This window comes from Crocuta crocuta, unplaced genomic scaffold (genome assembly GCF_008692635.1).
Source record: "Crocuta crocuta isolate KB4526 unplaced genomic scaffold, BGI_CrCroc_1.0 scaffold67, whole genome shotgun sequence".
NCBI lineage: Eukaryota > Metazoa > Chordata > Mammalia > Carnivora > Hyaenidae > Crocuta > Crocuta crocuta.
In genome coordinates this window covers 2,093,987-2,106,614 of record NW_027531896.1, presented here as the reverse complement: position 1 = coordinate 2,106,614, position 12,628 = coordinate 2,093,987, and the positions used below count along the sequence as shown (strand labels likewise).

Below are 12,628 nucleotides of genomic sequence, written 5' to 3'. Positions count from 1 at the left end.
CGTTTCATAGCAGGCTTCAATCTATGCCTCTCAGCTATTCCTCCTCAAAGCCCTGGGAGGTTGCCTGGGCAGTTGTGTGTGTTATCAGCACCTTCTGAAAGTCAGAAAATTGGGGATTTGCCTAAGATCCCAGGGTCTGCGAGCAGATGCACTGGGAGTATAACTCCAAACCTTGTACCTTTATCCTGTGTTCTTCCTCCCTATGCAATCTGCTTCTTAGGGAATTAATTTCTGAGTAATTTAGAATCTGTGTGTGTTTGAAATTTATTGCACCGATGGGTAAGCTGATGCCGGGTTTTACAAAAGGAAGGTAATCGGGGAGGCCCTGCCAATCTGGTGGGGCCGCCTGGCTACGGCTGCCTGGCTGGGAGTGGCTTGGGCAGGTACACCTCTGCTCTTACTGCACTTATGTCTGGGATTCCAGGGTTCCCAGACAGCAAATCCCACCGGCTGAGCTTCAGGTACCATGAAGATCAATCAATCCAAGCCACCCAGAAGAAAATGTAAATCACTCACATCCAACATCTTACTTAAAATAGTTTTGAATGCTTTTTTAGATTGTATTTGCATATGGTAAAATGCACAGATTTTAGGGTATAGTTCAATGACAAGCATATACCCTGTGTAATGAATGCTCAAACCAAATATAAAATATAAAACATTTCCCTCTTTGGTTCCCCTGGGTGGCTCAGTCAATTAAGCGTCCAACTTTGACTCAGGTCATGATCTCATGGCTGGTGGGTTCAAGCCCTGCGATGGGCTCTGTGCTGACAGCTCAGAGCCTGGAGCCTGCCTCAGATTCTGTGTCTCCCTCTCTCTCTACCCCTCACCCACTCATTCTCTTTCTGTATCTCTCTCTCTCTCTATCTTTCAAAAATAACATTAAAAAACCCCCAACATTTCACTCTTTGCAGTTGGCCCTCACCTCACCACCCCAAGAGACACAGCCACCTTTCTGAGTTCTATTCCCATAGCTTAATTCTGTCAGTTCTTGAGCTTCATGTAAATGAAAATATGCAGTATATATTTTGTGTGTATGTGTCTAGTTTATTTCATTCAACATAATATCTTAATGTTCCTCAATGTTGTTGATAGTTTATTAATTATTAGTGTTGAATAGTAGCATTAAATGAATAAACCACAATTTTTTAATATATTCTCCCAGGGCTGGACATTTGGGTTGTGTCTAATCTTTTAGCTACTGTGAATAAGACACAGTGGATATTCTTGTACAAGTCTTTCATTTTTCTCAGGGTATTTACTTGCAGGGTGACTGCATATGTGTATGTCTAACTTTACAGAAACTACCATTTTTCAGAGAGATAGTACTATTTTATACTCATTTGAGCAGTGCATGAGAGTCCTGGTTACTCTAAATTCTGAGATATAAACTGTTTTGTGTCTCAAAACTGTTGCAAAAAAAAAATCAGGTTGTATGAGTCATCTAAGTCTGTTCTTTTTCAAAATTTTCTTGGCTGTTTTGGCTTGTCTGGGCACTTTGCATTTCCATATACAATTTTGGATCTACTTATCAGGTTTTTTGTTTTTTGTTTTTGTTTTTGAACAAAAAGTCTGATTGGATTTATTTGTGATCGCATGGAATCTATTAAGCAATTTGGGCAGTACTGGGTCTTTCAAATCCAAGAAGATGGTTTATCTCTCTTTATTTAGGAATTTAATGTTCCTTAGCAGTGTTTTATAATTTACAGTGTAGAGATCTTTCACATTTTTTACTAAATTTATTCAAATAGAATTGCTTTTAAAATTTAATTACCAAATGTTTCTTAATGTCATAAAGAAATATAATTGGATTTTTAATATTTATCTCTTGTATTCTCACTAAATTCACTTATTAGATTTAGTAGTTTCTTTATAGACTCTTTAGGATTTTCTATACATATCATCATGTCACATGTACATGAAGAGAGTTTTACTTCTTCCTTGTCAATATTTATGCCTTCTAAAAATTCTTTTTCTTGTCTTATTGGACTGGTTAAAACCTCCACTACAATATTGAGTAGCAATGGTAAGAGAGAACATCCTTATTTTGTTCCTAACTTTAGAAGAAAAGTATTCTGTATTTCCCCATTAAGTGTGAACATTCGCTGCAGGGGTTTTGTGGGTGCCTTTTATTAGACTGAGGAAGTTCTCTTCTACTCTTAGTTGGCTGAATATTTTTATCATGAATGTTGGATTTTGACTTACTTTTTCCCTCTATTTATTTAGCTGATCATGTGAGATTTCTTCATTCAATTAATGGAGCGAGTTACATTGATTACTTTCCAAATATTGAGCCAGATTTGCATTCTTCAATTGGCTATAGTGTATTATAATATTTTTATATTATTGGATTCAAATTGGTAATGTTTGGATAAGGATTTTTGTGTTTTACATCTGTGAAAAATACAATTTTCTTTCTTTGAAGTGTCCTTGTTAGGTTTTGGCATAAGGGTTATGCTGTCGTTGTAGCATGAATAGGAAAGTGATTCCTTCTCTGATATTTTCTCAAGGAGTTTTTATAAGATTGGTATTACTTCTTCACTAAGAGTCTAGCCCTTAGTGAGTGCCACCACCCCCACCCTGCATCACTCACATTCTCCTGCCTTTAACAAGGAGAGGACAGAACCTCGATGTCCTTCAGAGTCTGTTCAGTTCAGGAAGAGATGGGACCCTTCTCCCCGCTGGCTCCTCAGCTGCTGGCTAGCTGGGCTGGCTGGCTGAGGCAAGGGCTGGGGTGGGTGGACCTCTGAGACACATGATGGGCTCCTGAGACTCCTGCCAAGGCTTTTCTCCATGCCCGCCCTCTCCAGAACTGGCAGACATGTTCCCTCCTCCCTCCATCACATGACCTGTGTGTCAGGCACCTTTCCAGACCCTGAGGACCAGCAGCCAACAGCCCTGCCTGGGTGGCCCATGTGGCCATGTAGGATTCCTGTTTTCTGCCTTTGGCCATGGGTGCCATCCTTGGGTCTCTTACTAACCTCTTCCCAGAGGGCCCAGGACAGCCCAAGCCGGCTTCCCACTGCTGAGTGCTGATGGCACCCTGCATGCTTCCTGGCTCAGGGCCACACTGCTGGGCATCACACTGGTGGGCATCTGGCATGCGGGTCTTGCACTGCCCGGCTGATGCTCTCTATGAGTCATCCACTGACTGTGATTGCAGACCCCCTCCTCTGGTAGCCATAGTGCTCAGTAAATGTCAGTTGTTGTTGTAGCCACCACTGCTGAAACTTTTCCTATCCTCACCTTACCAATAACCACATTGTGACAACGTTTCCTCCTGCATGGAGATCACTCAATGCTCTCCCTCTTTATTGTGTCACCTGGACTCTCCCCAGCTCCCCTTCCTGCACCCTGTTCCCCACAGGCAGCCTGGTCCTCATACATATGTTCTCCACAAGCAACCAAACCTGAATAGAATATGAACTCCCCTTGACTGCTGGGCCCTTCCAGGACCTTCCACAGTCTTCCATCCTGGATAAACTTAAGCTCTCTCCTGTGGCACATTCCTCTATCTGTCCCCTGCCAGCCTCCAATGTGTCTTCTCTCTTGTACCTTGAGGTTCCGTACTCAGCCCCTGCCCTGCTTTGGCCTTCTCTACAAGCAGTCTCCCCACACTGCCCCCACATTCATCTCTCACATCTTTGTCTTTCTTCACTGGCAGTTCATAGATATAGTTCAGGCTGTCATCCCCTCCGAGACACTTTCTCTGAGTCTCTCTTGGAATAAGGAGCCCCCTTGTAAGCTTCTTCGAGCAGCAGCCTGGACCCCTCTTATCATTGTACCATTACTCTTGGTTTGTGGTTGTGACCTCTTCACACATAGAAGTTGTGGGTCCTTAATTTGGCATCTCCACATCTAAGGGTACCTAGTGCTCTGCACAGGTTGCTTTAACTGAACCGACAGAAATTGCCTTGTATAATTACATCACACTTGGCCACATAGTTGTTTGAAGCTTTGCTTCTAAACTTTCTATTGGTCCCTGAAGCAGAAGTTGCATGGTGTGAAGGAGTTAGTCCAAGAGCTAGCTGGCCAGTACAGTTGGTAGCTGATACCTCTCCTGGGAGTCATTTAGTGGGATTTGCTACTAAAATGAATTTCCTAGCTTCTAATATCAGTATTTTAAGTGTACCAGCCAAAACGAGTATTTTGGGTCCACCTCACCACTTATTTATTCGAGGCTGGGTTCCAGGCCAGGAGTGGGGAGGGGGGCGGGTCACAGCCGCATTGCTGTTATCTTGCAATTGGATTCTGTCATTTTCTCTGACAATCTCTTTTTACCCAACATTTTATTTGTTTATTTATTTATTTATTTAAGTGTTTATTTACTTTTGAGAGATAGAGAGACAAAGCACGAGCATGGGAGGGGTAGAGAGAGAGAGAGGGAGACACAGAATCTGAAGCAGGTTCTGCTGCTTCTTCTCTGTCAGCACAGAGCCCGACGCAGAGCTCAAATTTGTGAACCAAGAGATCATGACCTGAGCCGAAGTTGGACGCTCAATGGACTGAGCTACCTAGGTGCCCCTATTTATTTATATGAGAGAGAGAGAGAGAGAAAGAGAAAGAGAGAGAGAAAGAGAGCTTGTGCCTGAGTGGGGGGAGGGGCACAGAGACAGGAAGAGCGAGAATCCCAAGCAAGCCCCACGCTGTCAGCGCAGAACCCAACATGGGGCTCAGTCTCACGAACCATATGATCATGACCTGAGCTGAAATTAAGAGTCGGACGCCTAACTGACAGAGCCATCTGGGTGCCCCTACCCAACATCGTTAAGAAGAAAATTACAACAGTAACTAACACATATTCGATTGCTTATCATGTATCGCATCACATTATCATGTAACTTCTTTAACACCTCAGACATCTCACCAAGTTTCTCTTTGTTTTTTAATTGATGTTTCCATAGTAACTAGAACTGTGCCTGGCACAAAGTAAGATTTCATTAATATTTGTGGATTAAATGAATGGGCAGAATGATACTTCATGGTTTCAGAAACTCACCAAAGTCCTGTCCTTTTCAAAGAATGGAGTCCAGGATAGTTAAGTACTTCAGATATTCATCAGCAAATGAACACCGCCATTTGTACCTTGAGCTGTGTTTTTAATATAATCCTGAAATCTTATTCCCAAAATGTCTTGTCTGCTGTTTTTATGTAAAACAGACTTTTGTAAATTGAACCCTGCCCTCTCACTGACTTAATGTTTAGAGACACTCTGCATTTCTCCTGAATCTCACACTGTAGCTGGGTTCTAATATTTCAAGTGGATGTAACCTATACACAAGTACCTTGCATTTTTAGAGGCATTGCCTATAAAATAACCATATTTAGAAATGAGGAATGATTTTTCCACAGAATCCATAAATCCTAATTTATCCTCTGGGCCACTCTGAGTTTCTTATATCAGATATTCTTAAGATATGCACCTTCTGGACTCTACCATACCCTGCCCATGGGGGGCTTTTCAGTTCCCCTTTGCCAGCAGACATGAGAGTATGTTAAAGAATAAGAGTCACTGGGTACACCTTTGTGTCGGGCAGGTGGAGGCTCTCCCTCAGCAGGGTCTTTGTCTGGTCAGTGGTAAGTAAAACCACAGGCCAGCATTGGGAAGAAATCTCACTAGACCTGTGGTATGAGAGAGTCTAATGAGTCTTTCTTTTCTTAAAGCAGATTCATTTCTTATTCCGCACCTATTTCTACCATAGGGAATGTCCAGGGTTGTGTGTGTGCTCGTGTGTTTAGGGAGGTCAGCAGGGAGTCATATGTACATTTTTTTTTAATGCTTAGCTCTGGGATTCTCTGAGAAATATTGTATTGCAGTCAGGGTGCAAGACATGGGTGGTGGTACTATAGCGTAGCTCGAGAACACTATTAACTTCCTCAGGGCTCTGACAAACTCATTATTCATCATGAAAAGAGCATGTTTAGGATTAGAAAGTCCTAGGTTTGAATCCTAGCACTGCTCTGCTCTGGAGACCTAGACTTAGGTATGTAGCCTTAATTGGACTTCTCTTCCCCATCTATAACATGGGGATATAATTTCCTATTTCATGGGGTTGTTGGAAGGATGGAGTTAGATGAAGTGTCAATTAAACAAATGATGATTTCCCTGTATTTCCATTTGACCCAGCTTACTGGTTTCAGTAATGAGGCTGGATAGCAGTCTTTCCTGTTTGCCGTAGAATGAGGCCCAGTGCAACATCTTTTACATGTTCCAAGTTTCACTGAGCAAACAAGGATATTCAGACATTGCAGTATTATCCTATGGATGGGAAAAAGGTAAATATCCTAGCTGAAATTGATTTTGTCATTAAGGAAATGAAAAGACAAGCCACAGAATGGGAGGAAATGTTTGCAATACATATATCTGACACTGGAATATTATCTAGAATATGTAAAAATACTGAAAATAAAATTCAACTAAAAATAAGATGGGCAAGCCAGTAGAGTATGCACAAAAGAACCAAATGACAATTTAAAAAAATGTATGACTGATCAGCCAAAGCGCACATGAAAAGATGCTAGTTATCAGGGAAATGCAAATTAAAGCCATGAGGATACACCATTACATATCCACTAGATTGACTAAAATTTAAAAGACTCAAAAGACCAACTATTGGCAGACGTGGAACAACTAGAATTCTACACTGCAGGTAGGAACGTAAAATTGCACAAACACTTTGGAAAACTGTTTGGCAGTTTCTTTAAAAAGTTAAAAATATATCTACCATATGACCCAGTCACTTCCCTCCTACATATTTACTGAAGAAAAATAAAGACATATGTCTCCTCTAAGATTTTTACATGAATTTCCATAGTGTTTTCTTTGTAATAGCCCTAAACTGGAAACAACCAAAATGTTCATCAACAGTGAATGCAGAAATGATGGGTGATATATGCATTGCATAGAATGCAATTCTGGTCAGCAATAATAAAAGGGACAAATGCTAATACATGCTACAGTAAGGGTGAATCTCAAAACTGTGCTGATTGAAAGAAGCAAGAAATAACATATTGTATAATCTTATTTACATAAAATGTAAACTAATCTCTGTTGACACATAGCAGGTTAGTGGTTGGTTGGAGATGGGGATCAAGGAAGGGATGGACTGCAAAAAGACATGAGGCATTTTTTGGAAGGTGTTGGAAATGTTCTGTAGCTTGATTCTGGTGTTATGGGTATGTACAGTTGTCAAAACTCTTTAAATGGCATGCTTTGAATGAATGCACTCTGTTGTAACATAAATTATCCTCAATGTTGATAAGGAAAAAAGATAAATTTGCTTATTTAAAGCAAAAATGCATGAATTTTAAAACATACATATAATATATACAACATGTATAGAGAATATATATATATAATCTCAAAAATAGCACAATGAGTGGGAGAATAAAATGGAATTATATTGTTGTATTATAAAGTTATTACATTATCTGAGAAGTGGTGCAACATTATTTGAGAGAAGAATGTGTTAGGTTAAAGATGCATAGTTTAGACCATAAAAATCACACAAAAAACCCCCATAAAAGTAACATAGTTAAAACTCTACGGTAGAATACTAAAACCTATTCAGTTAATCAAAAGAAGACAGAAGCAGAGGGAAAAAAGAACAAAGAACATATGGGATAAATAGAGGGGAAAATTACAACATAATAGTTTCATACTTAATCATGTTTATAATTGCATTAGGTATAAATGGTTTAACCCTCCTATTTAATTTGCAGATTGTCAGACATGATAAAAAATCAAGAGTGAACTAGATGCTTTCTATAAGAAACCCACTTAAAATATAAAATATGAGATTAGAAGTGTGAGAATAAAGCATTTACACCTGCAAACATTAACCATAAGAGAGCTGAAGTGGACATATTCATATCAGATAAGGTAGACTACAGAAAAAGAATATTACCAGAGTTAAAGAGGAAATAATGATAAAGCAGTCTATTCATCAAAAAGACATAATCAAATGTATATGGACTTGGACTCACAAAATAGCTTCAAAATCCATAAAGCAAAAGTGGAAAGTATTGAAAGGAGAAACTAACAAATCTAAAATTAAAGTTGCAGACATCAGTCCTTCTGAGTAATTAATATAATAAACAGTAATTGATATTTAAAAATTGATATAATAAACAGTAATGATATAAAAGATATAGGAACAGTATTACTAATGGGCTTGACCTAATGACATTTACAGAATAGCCAACAACATAATGCACTTTCCTTTTCTCTTTTCTATTTTACTTTATTTTATTTAAGTATAATTAAGATACAGTGCTATATTAGGTTATATTAGTTTCAGGTGTACAATACATGCATGATTCAACAATTCTTTTTTTTTAATAGTTTATTGTCATGTTGGTTTCCATACAACACCCAGTGCTCATCCCCACAAGTGTCCATCACCCCCCTTCCCCTCTCCTCCATACCCATCAGTCCTCGGTTTGTTCTCAACATTCAAGAGTCTCTCATGGTTCTGGCCATGTGTAGCAACATGGATGGATCTTGAGGGTGTTATGCTGAGCGAAATAAGTCAGGCAGAGAAGGATGAATACCATATGTTTCCAGGTATAGGAGGATTAGGAGGAACTTAACGGAGGACCATGGGGGAGAAGAAGGGGGGAAGCGGGGGGGAGAGGGAGGGGGGCAAACCATGATTCAACAATTCTATATATTACTTAGTGCTCATCAAGATATGCATACTCTTAATCCACTTCACCTATTTCACCCATCCCCTCCAACCACCTCCCCTCTAGTAACCATCAGTTTATTCTCTATAGTTAAGAGTGGTTTTTTAATTCTCTCTCTTTCAGTCTCCCTCTCTTTGTTCACTTGGTTCATTTCTTAAATCCCACATATGAGTGAAATCATATGGGATATGTGTTTCACTGACTGACTTATTTCACTAAGCATTACACCTTCTGTATCCATCCATGTTATTGCAAGTGGCAAGATTTCATTCTTTTTTTTTTTTTATGGCTGAATAACATTCTACTGTATGTATATATACCAGATCTTCTGTATCCATTCATCTATTAATGGACACTTGGATTGCTTCCATATCTTGGCTATTGTAAAAACTACTGCAGTAAACATAGGGGTGCATGAATTAGTGTTTTCATATTCTTTGGATAAATGCCCAGTAGTGGAATTATTGAATCATATGGTAATTTAATTTTTAATTTTTGAGGAACCATCATACTGTTTTCCACAGTGGCTGCACCAATTTGCATTCCCACGAAGAGTGCACAAGGGTTCCTTTTTTCTTCATATCCTCACCAACACTTGTTATTTCTTGTGTTTTTTATTTTAGCCATTCTGACAGGTGTGAGATGATATCTCATTGTGGTTTTAATTTGCATATCCCTGATGATTTGTAATGTTGAGCATCTTTTCCTGTTTTTTAGCCATCTGTATGTCTTTCTTTGGAAAAATGTCTATTCTTTTCAAGTGCACATGGAACATTATTAAGACAGACCATGTAAATGTAAAGGATTGAAATCATGCAAAATATGTTTTCTGATTATGATGAAATTAAATTAGAAATTAATTATAAAAACATCTGGAATAAGCCCATACCATTAGAAAATTAGACAACACACATAATTTATAGGTCAAAAAAGAAACCACAAGGGAAATTAGAAAATATTTTGAACAAAATGAAAATGAAACAGAACATATGAGAATTTGTGGTATATAGCTAAAGCAGTGCTTAGATGAAAATTTATAATTCAAATGCTTACATTAGAAAAGAAGAAAGGTAGAGGGGCACCTGGGTAGTTCAGGAAGATAAGCATCGAATTCTTCTTGATCTCAGCTCAGGTCTTGATCTCAGGGTCATGACTTCAAGCTCTGAGTTGGGCTCCACGGTGGGCATGTAGCCTACTTTTAAAAAAAGAAAAAAATAGGAAATAAAAGAAGAAAGATGGAAAATCAATGGTATAAATTTCCATTTTAAGAAGTTAGAAAAAAGGAACAAATCAAATTCAAAGTAAGCACAAAGAATAAGAAAAATGAGAGAGGTCTTTGAAATAAGAAGGAAGGCACTTGTGGGGATGAGCTCTGGGTGTTATATGGAAACCAACTTGACAAAAACTATTTAAAAAATGAAATAATAAAGAGCCAAAAATAAATGTAATTAAGCCAAAATTTTTTCCTTTCAAAAGACAGATAAAATTGATAAACCTTCAGCTAGATTAAGAAAAAAAGAGACACCAACGATCAGTGTCTGAAATAAATGAGATGACTTCACTACACATCCTACAGACATTGAAAGGATAAAATTAAATATTATATTGATGTAATGTTGATGTAATACCAATATGTTTGACAATGGATGTGAAATGGAAAATTTCATGAAAGATACATGTTACTAAAAGTGACTCAAAAAGAATGAAAAATCTGAATAGCTTCATCTGGCATTGCTGGTGAAATCTACCAAATACTTAAGAAAAGAAAACATACTAACTGTACTAAACATAAATACACTAAACAAAAACCACAAACTCCTTCACAAAATAAAGGAGAAGGGAAAACTTTCTATCGCATTTTAGGAGCATTACCCTGACACCAAAAACCGGACAAAGATGTTGTGAGACCAATATCCTTTGTGAACAAAGTGTTAATAGATCAGTATATTTTACTGTAAAATAATATATAGTGATCAAGTGGGGTTTATCTTAGGAGTATTAGGTTTGTGTAACATTTGAAAATCAACTTATATGATTTACCATGTTAACATTATAAGGGAGAAACACCATATAAGCACCTCAATAGATGACACTCAGTTGATTGAAAACAATCAATGAATCAACACCTCTAACTGCCATCACTCTTATCAATGTCCCGAGTCTGGGACTTCCGTTGAGAAGACCAGTAAGGCCATACTTCATGGTGCTTTCCATGAGTTTGAGGTGCTTAGAGGAAAGTACCCAACCCAGTGTGTTTACCACCCTTGACTTTAGAGCCTGGTCCTGGAGTTTGGCTGAGCATATCGAGAAAGAGTTCACTAAAGATTTTATTACCAGTTGTTACAAACAATAACTCATTTTAAGAGGCTTTAAAAACAAGGTCAGTAGGAAGGTGTTCAGAAGAAGGGAGAGAGAGGGAAACCTATACTCTCCATTACAGTAATTTGAAATATGGCGAAGAAGAAAACCCAAGGGGAAGGTGTGCAGATCGAGGGAGGCTCACAGACATTGCACTGTACAGCAGTTGTGGTCACAGGTGGCTGAGAGGTGAAGGGAAACCGTGACTCTTAACCACTTTGAAGGAAGAAATTATTCATATTGTATACCTGTCTATTGGTGCTAAAACTAATCGCAGAAACTTGGTGGCTTAAAGGAACACACGTTTGTTGTAGCTCTGGAGATCAGAAGTCTGACATGGGTCTCAATGAAAACTCGAAGTGCACTCACTCCTTCTGGAGGCTCTAGGGGAGAATCTGCTTCCTTGCCTTTTCTAGCTTCTGGAAGCTACCTCATTACTTAGCTCATGGCCCTTTCCTCCGTTTCAAAGCCAGCAATGGCCAGTAGAGTCTCTGGCTGTGTCTCCCTGACTGCTCAGTTGTCACATCTTCTCTTGACTCCCTCTCACGTATGAGGCCCCTCGTGATTACACTAGGTTCTCCTGGATCATCCAGAATGATCTCCCGATCTCAAGATCCTTAATTAATCACAAGTGAAAAATCCCTTCTGCCATGTGGGGTAACCTATTCCAGGCTTCAGGGACGAGGCTGTGGGCATCTTTGGGGGCCCTTATTCCACCTGGCACACTTTCAATGGCAGTAGAATTAGAAAAATTAAAAATATGAGAGACATGTAAAACTTCTGTGTGTGTGAAGGGCAGAGGGAGGTAGTTTGGAATGGGATCCTATATGGTGGACTAAAACAGGGAGACAGTGAAACTGAGTGCCTACTTTTCATGGGATTGAGGGGTGTGAAGACAAATGCCAATGTGAAAAGTATACTGAGACAGAAAGCAAGGGAGAAGTTTTCAAGGGGAAGATGGCGTGGCAGAGCCTTACGGCGGCAGGGTGACAGTTCTCAAGGGCACATGGAGCCTTTGGTAATATCTGAGGAAGGAGCTGGTGGTACCCTGAGCTGGCCTCAGTCGCGCCTGCGCCGTGGTTCTGTGGTGGTGGTGGTGGTGGTGGGCGGGGCCGGGGGAGCTGCTGCGTCCATCACAGGTCTGCACTCCTCTCACAGGTATGCCGGGGTCCTCCTGGACGAGGACATCTTCCGTGGGAAGGAGCTCGTGGACAGTCGCCCCTTGCAGGCCCTGGTGGCGGGACTGAAGGCCTACAGTACGTGGGAGAACGTCAGCTGCCTGCAGGACTGCCGCGAGTGCACAGGAGGCATGGTGAGCCCCGCAGGTCCCCAGGCGCCAGTCCCTCAGGTCCCCCAGCTGCAGCACACGTGCCAGGCCAGCCCTGTGTGCCAGCGAGCGGAGCACCGGCTTCAGAGCCGGGCGGAAACCTGGTGCCCGGGTGACCCTGGGTGCATCACATGTGTCCGCCCCCTACCACTTGGTCAGGACTGATGCGGACGATATTTGTAGAATGCTGGCCAGGATGGCCTGGCTCGTGGAGCCCCGCAGCATATATCATTTAACTTGTGGTGGCCGTTGTTG

At 40.2% G+C, this 12,628-nt stretch overlaps 1 protein-coding gene across 2 annotated transcripts in view; it reads left to right on the top strand.

Moving 5' to 3' along the window:
• Window positions 1-12,628, top strand: part of ACOXL (acyl-CoA oxidase like) — a 337,609-nt gene that overhangs the window by 158,886 nt on the left and 166,095 nt on the right. For both annotated transcript variants that reach the window (XM_077773455.1, XM_077773456.1), the window contains exon 12: window positions 12,205-12,358. In XM_077773455.1, the coding sequence (XP_077629581.1) occupies window positions 12,205-12,358 (154 nt within the window). The remainder of the gene's footprint in view (window positions 1-12,204; window positions 12,359-12,628) is intronic.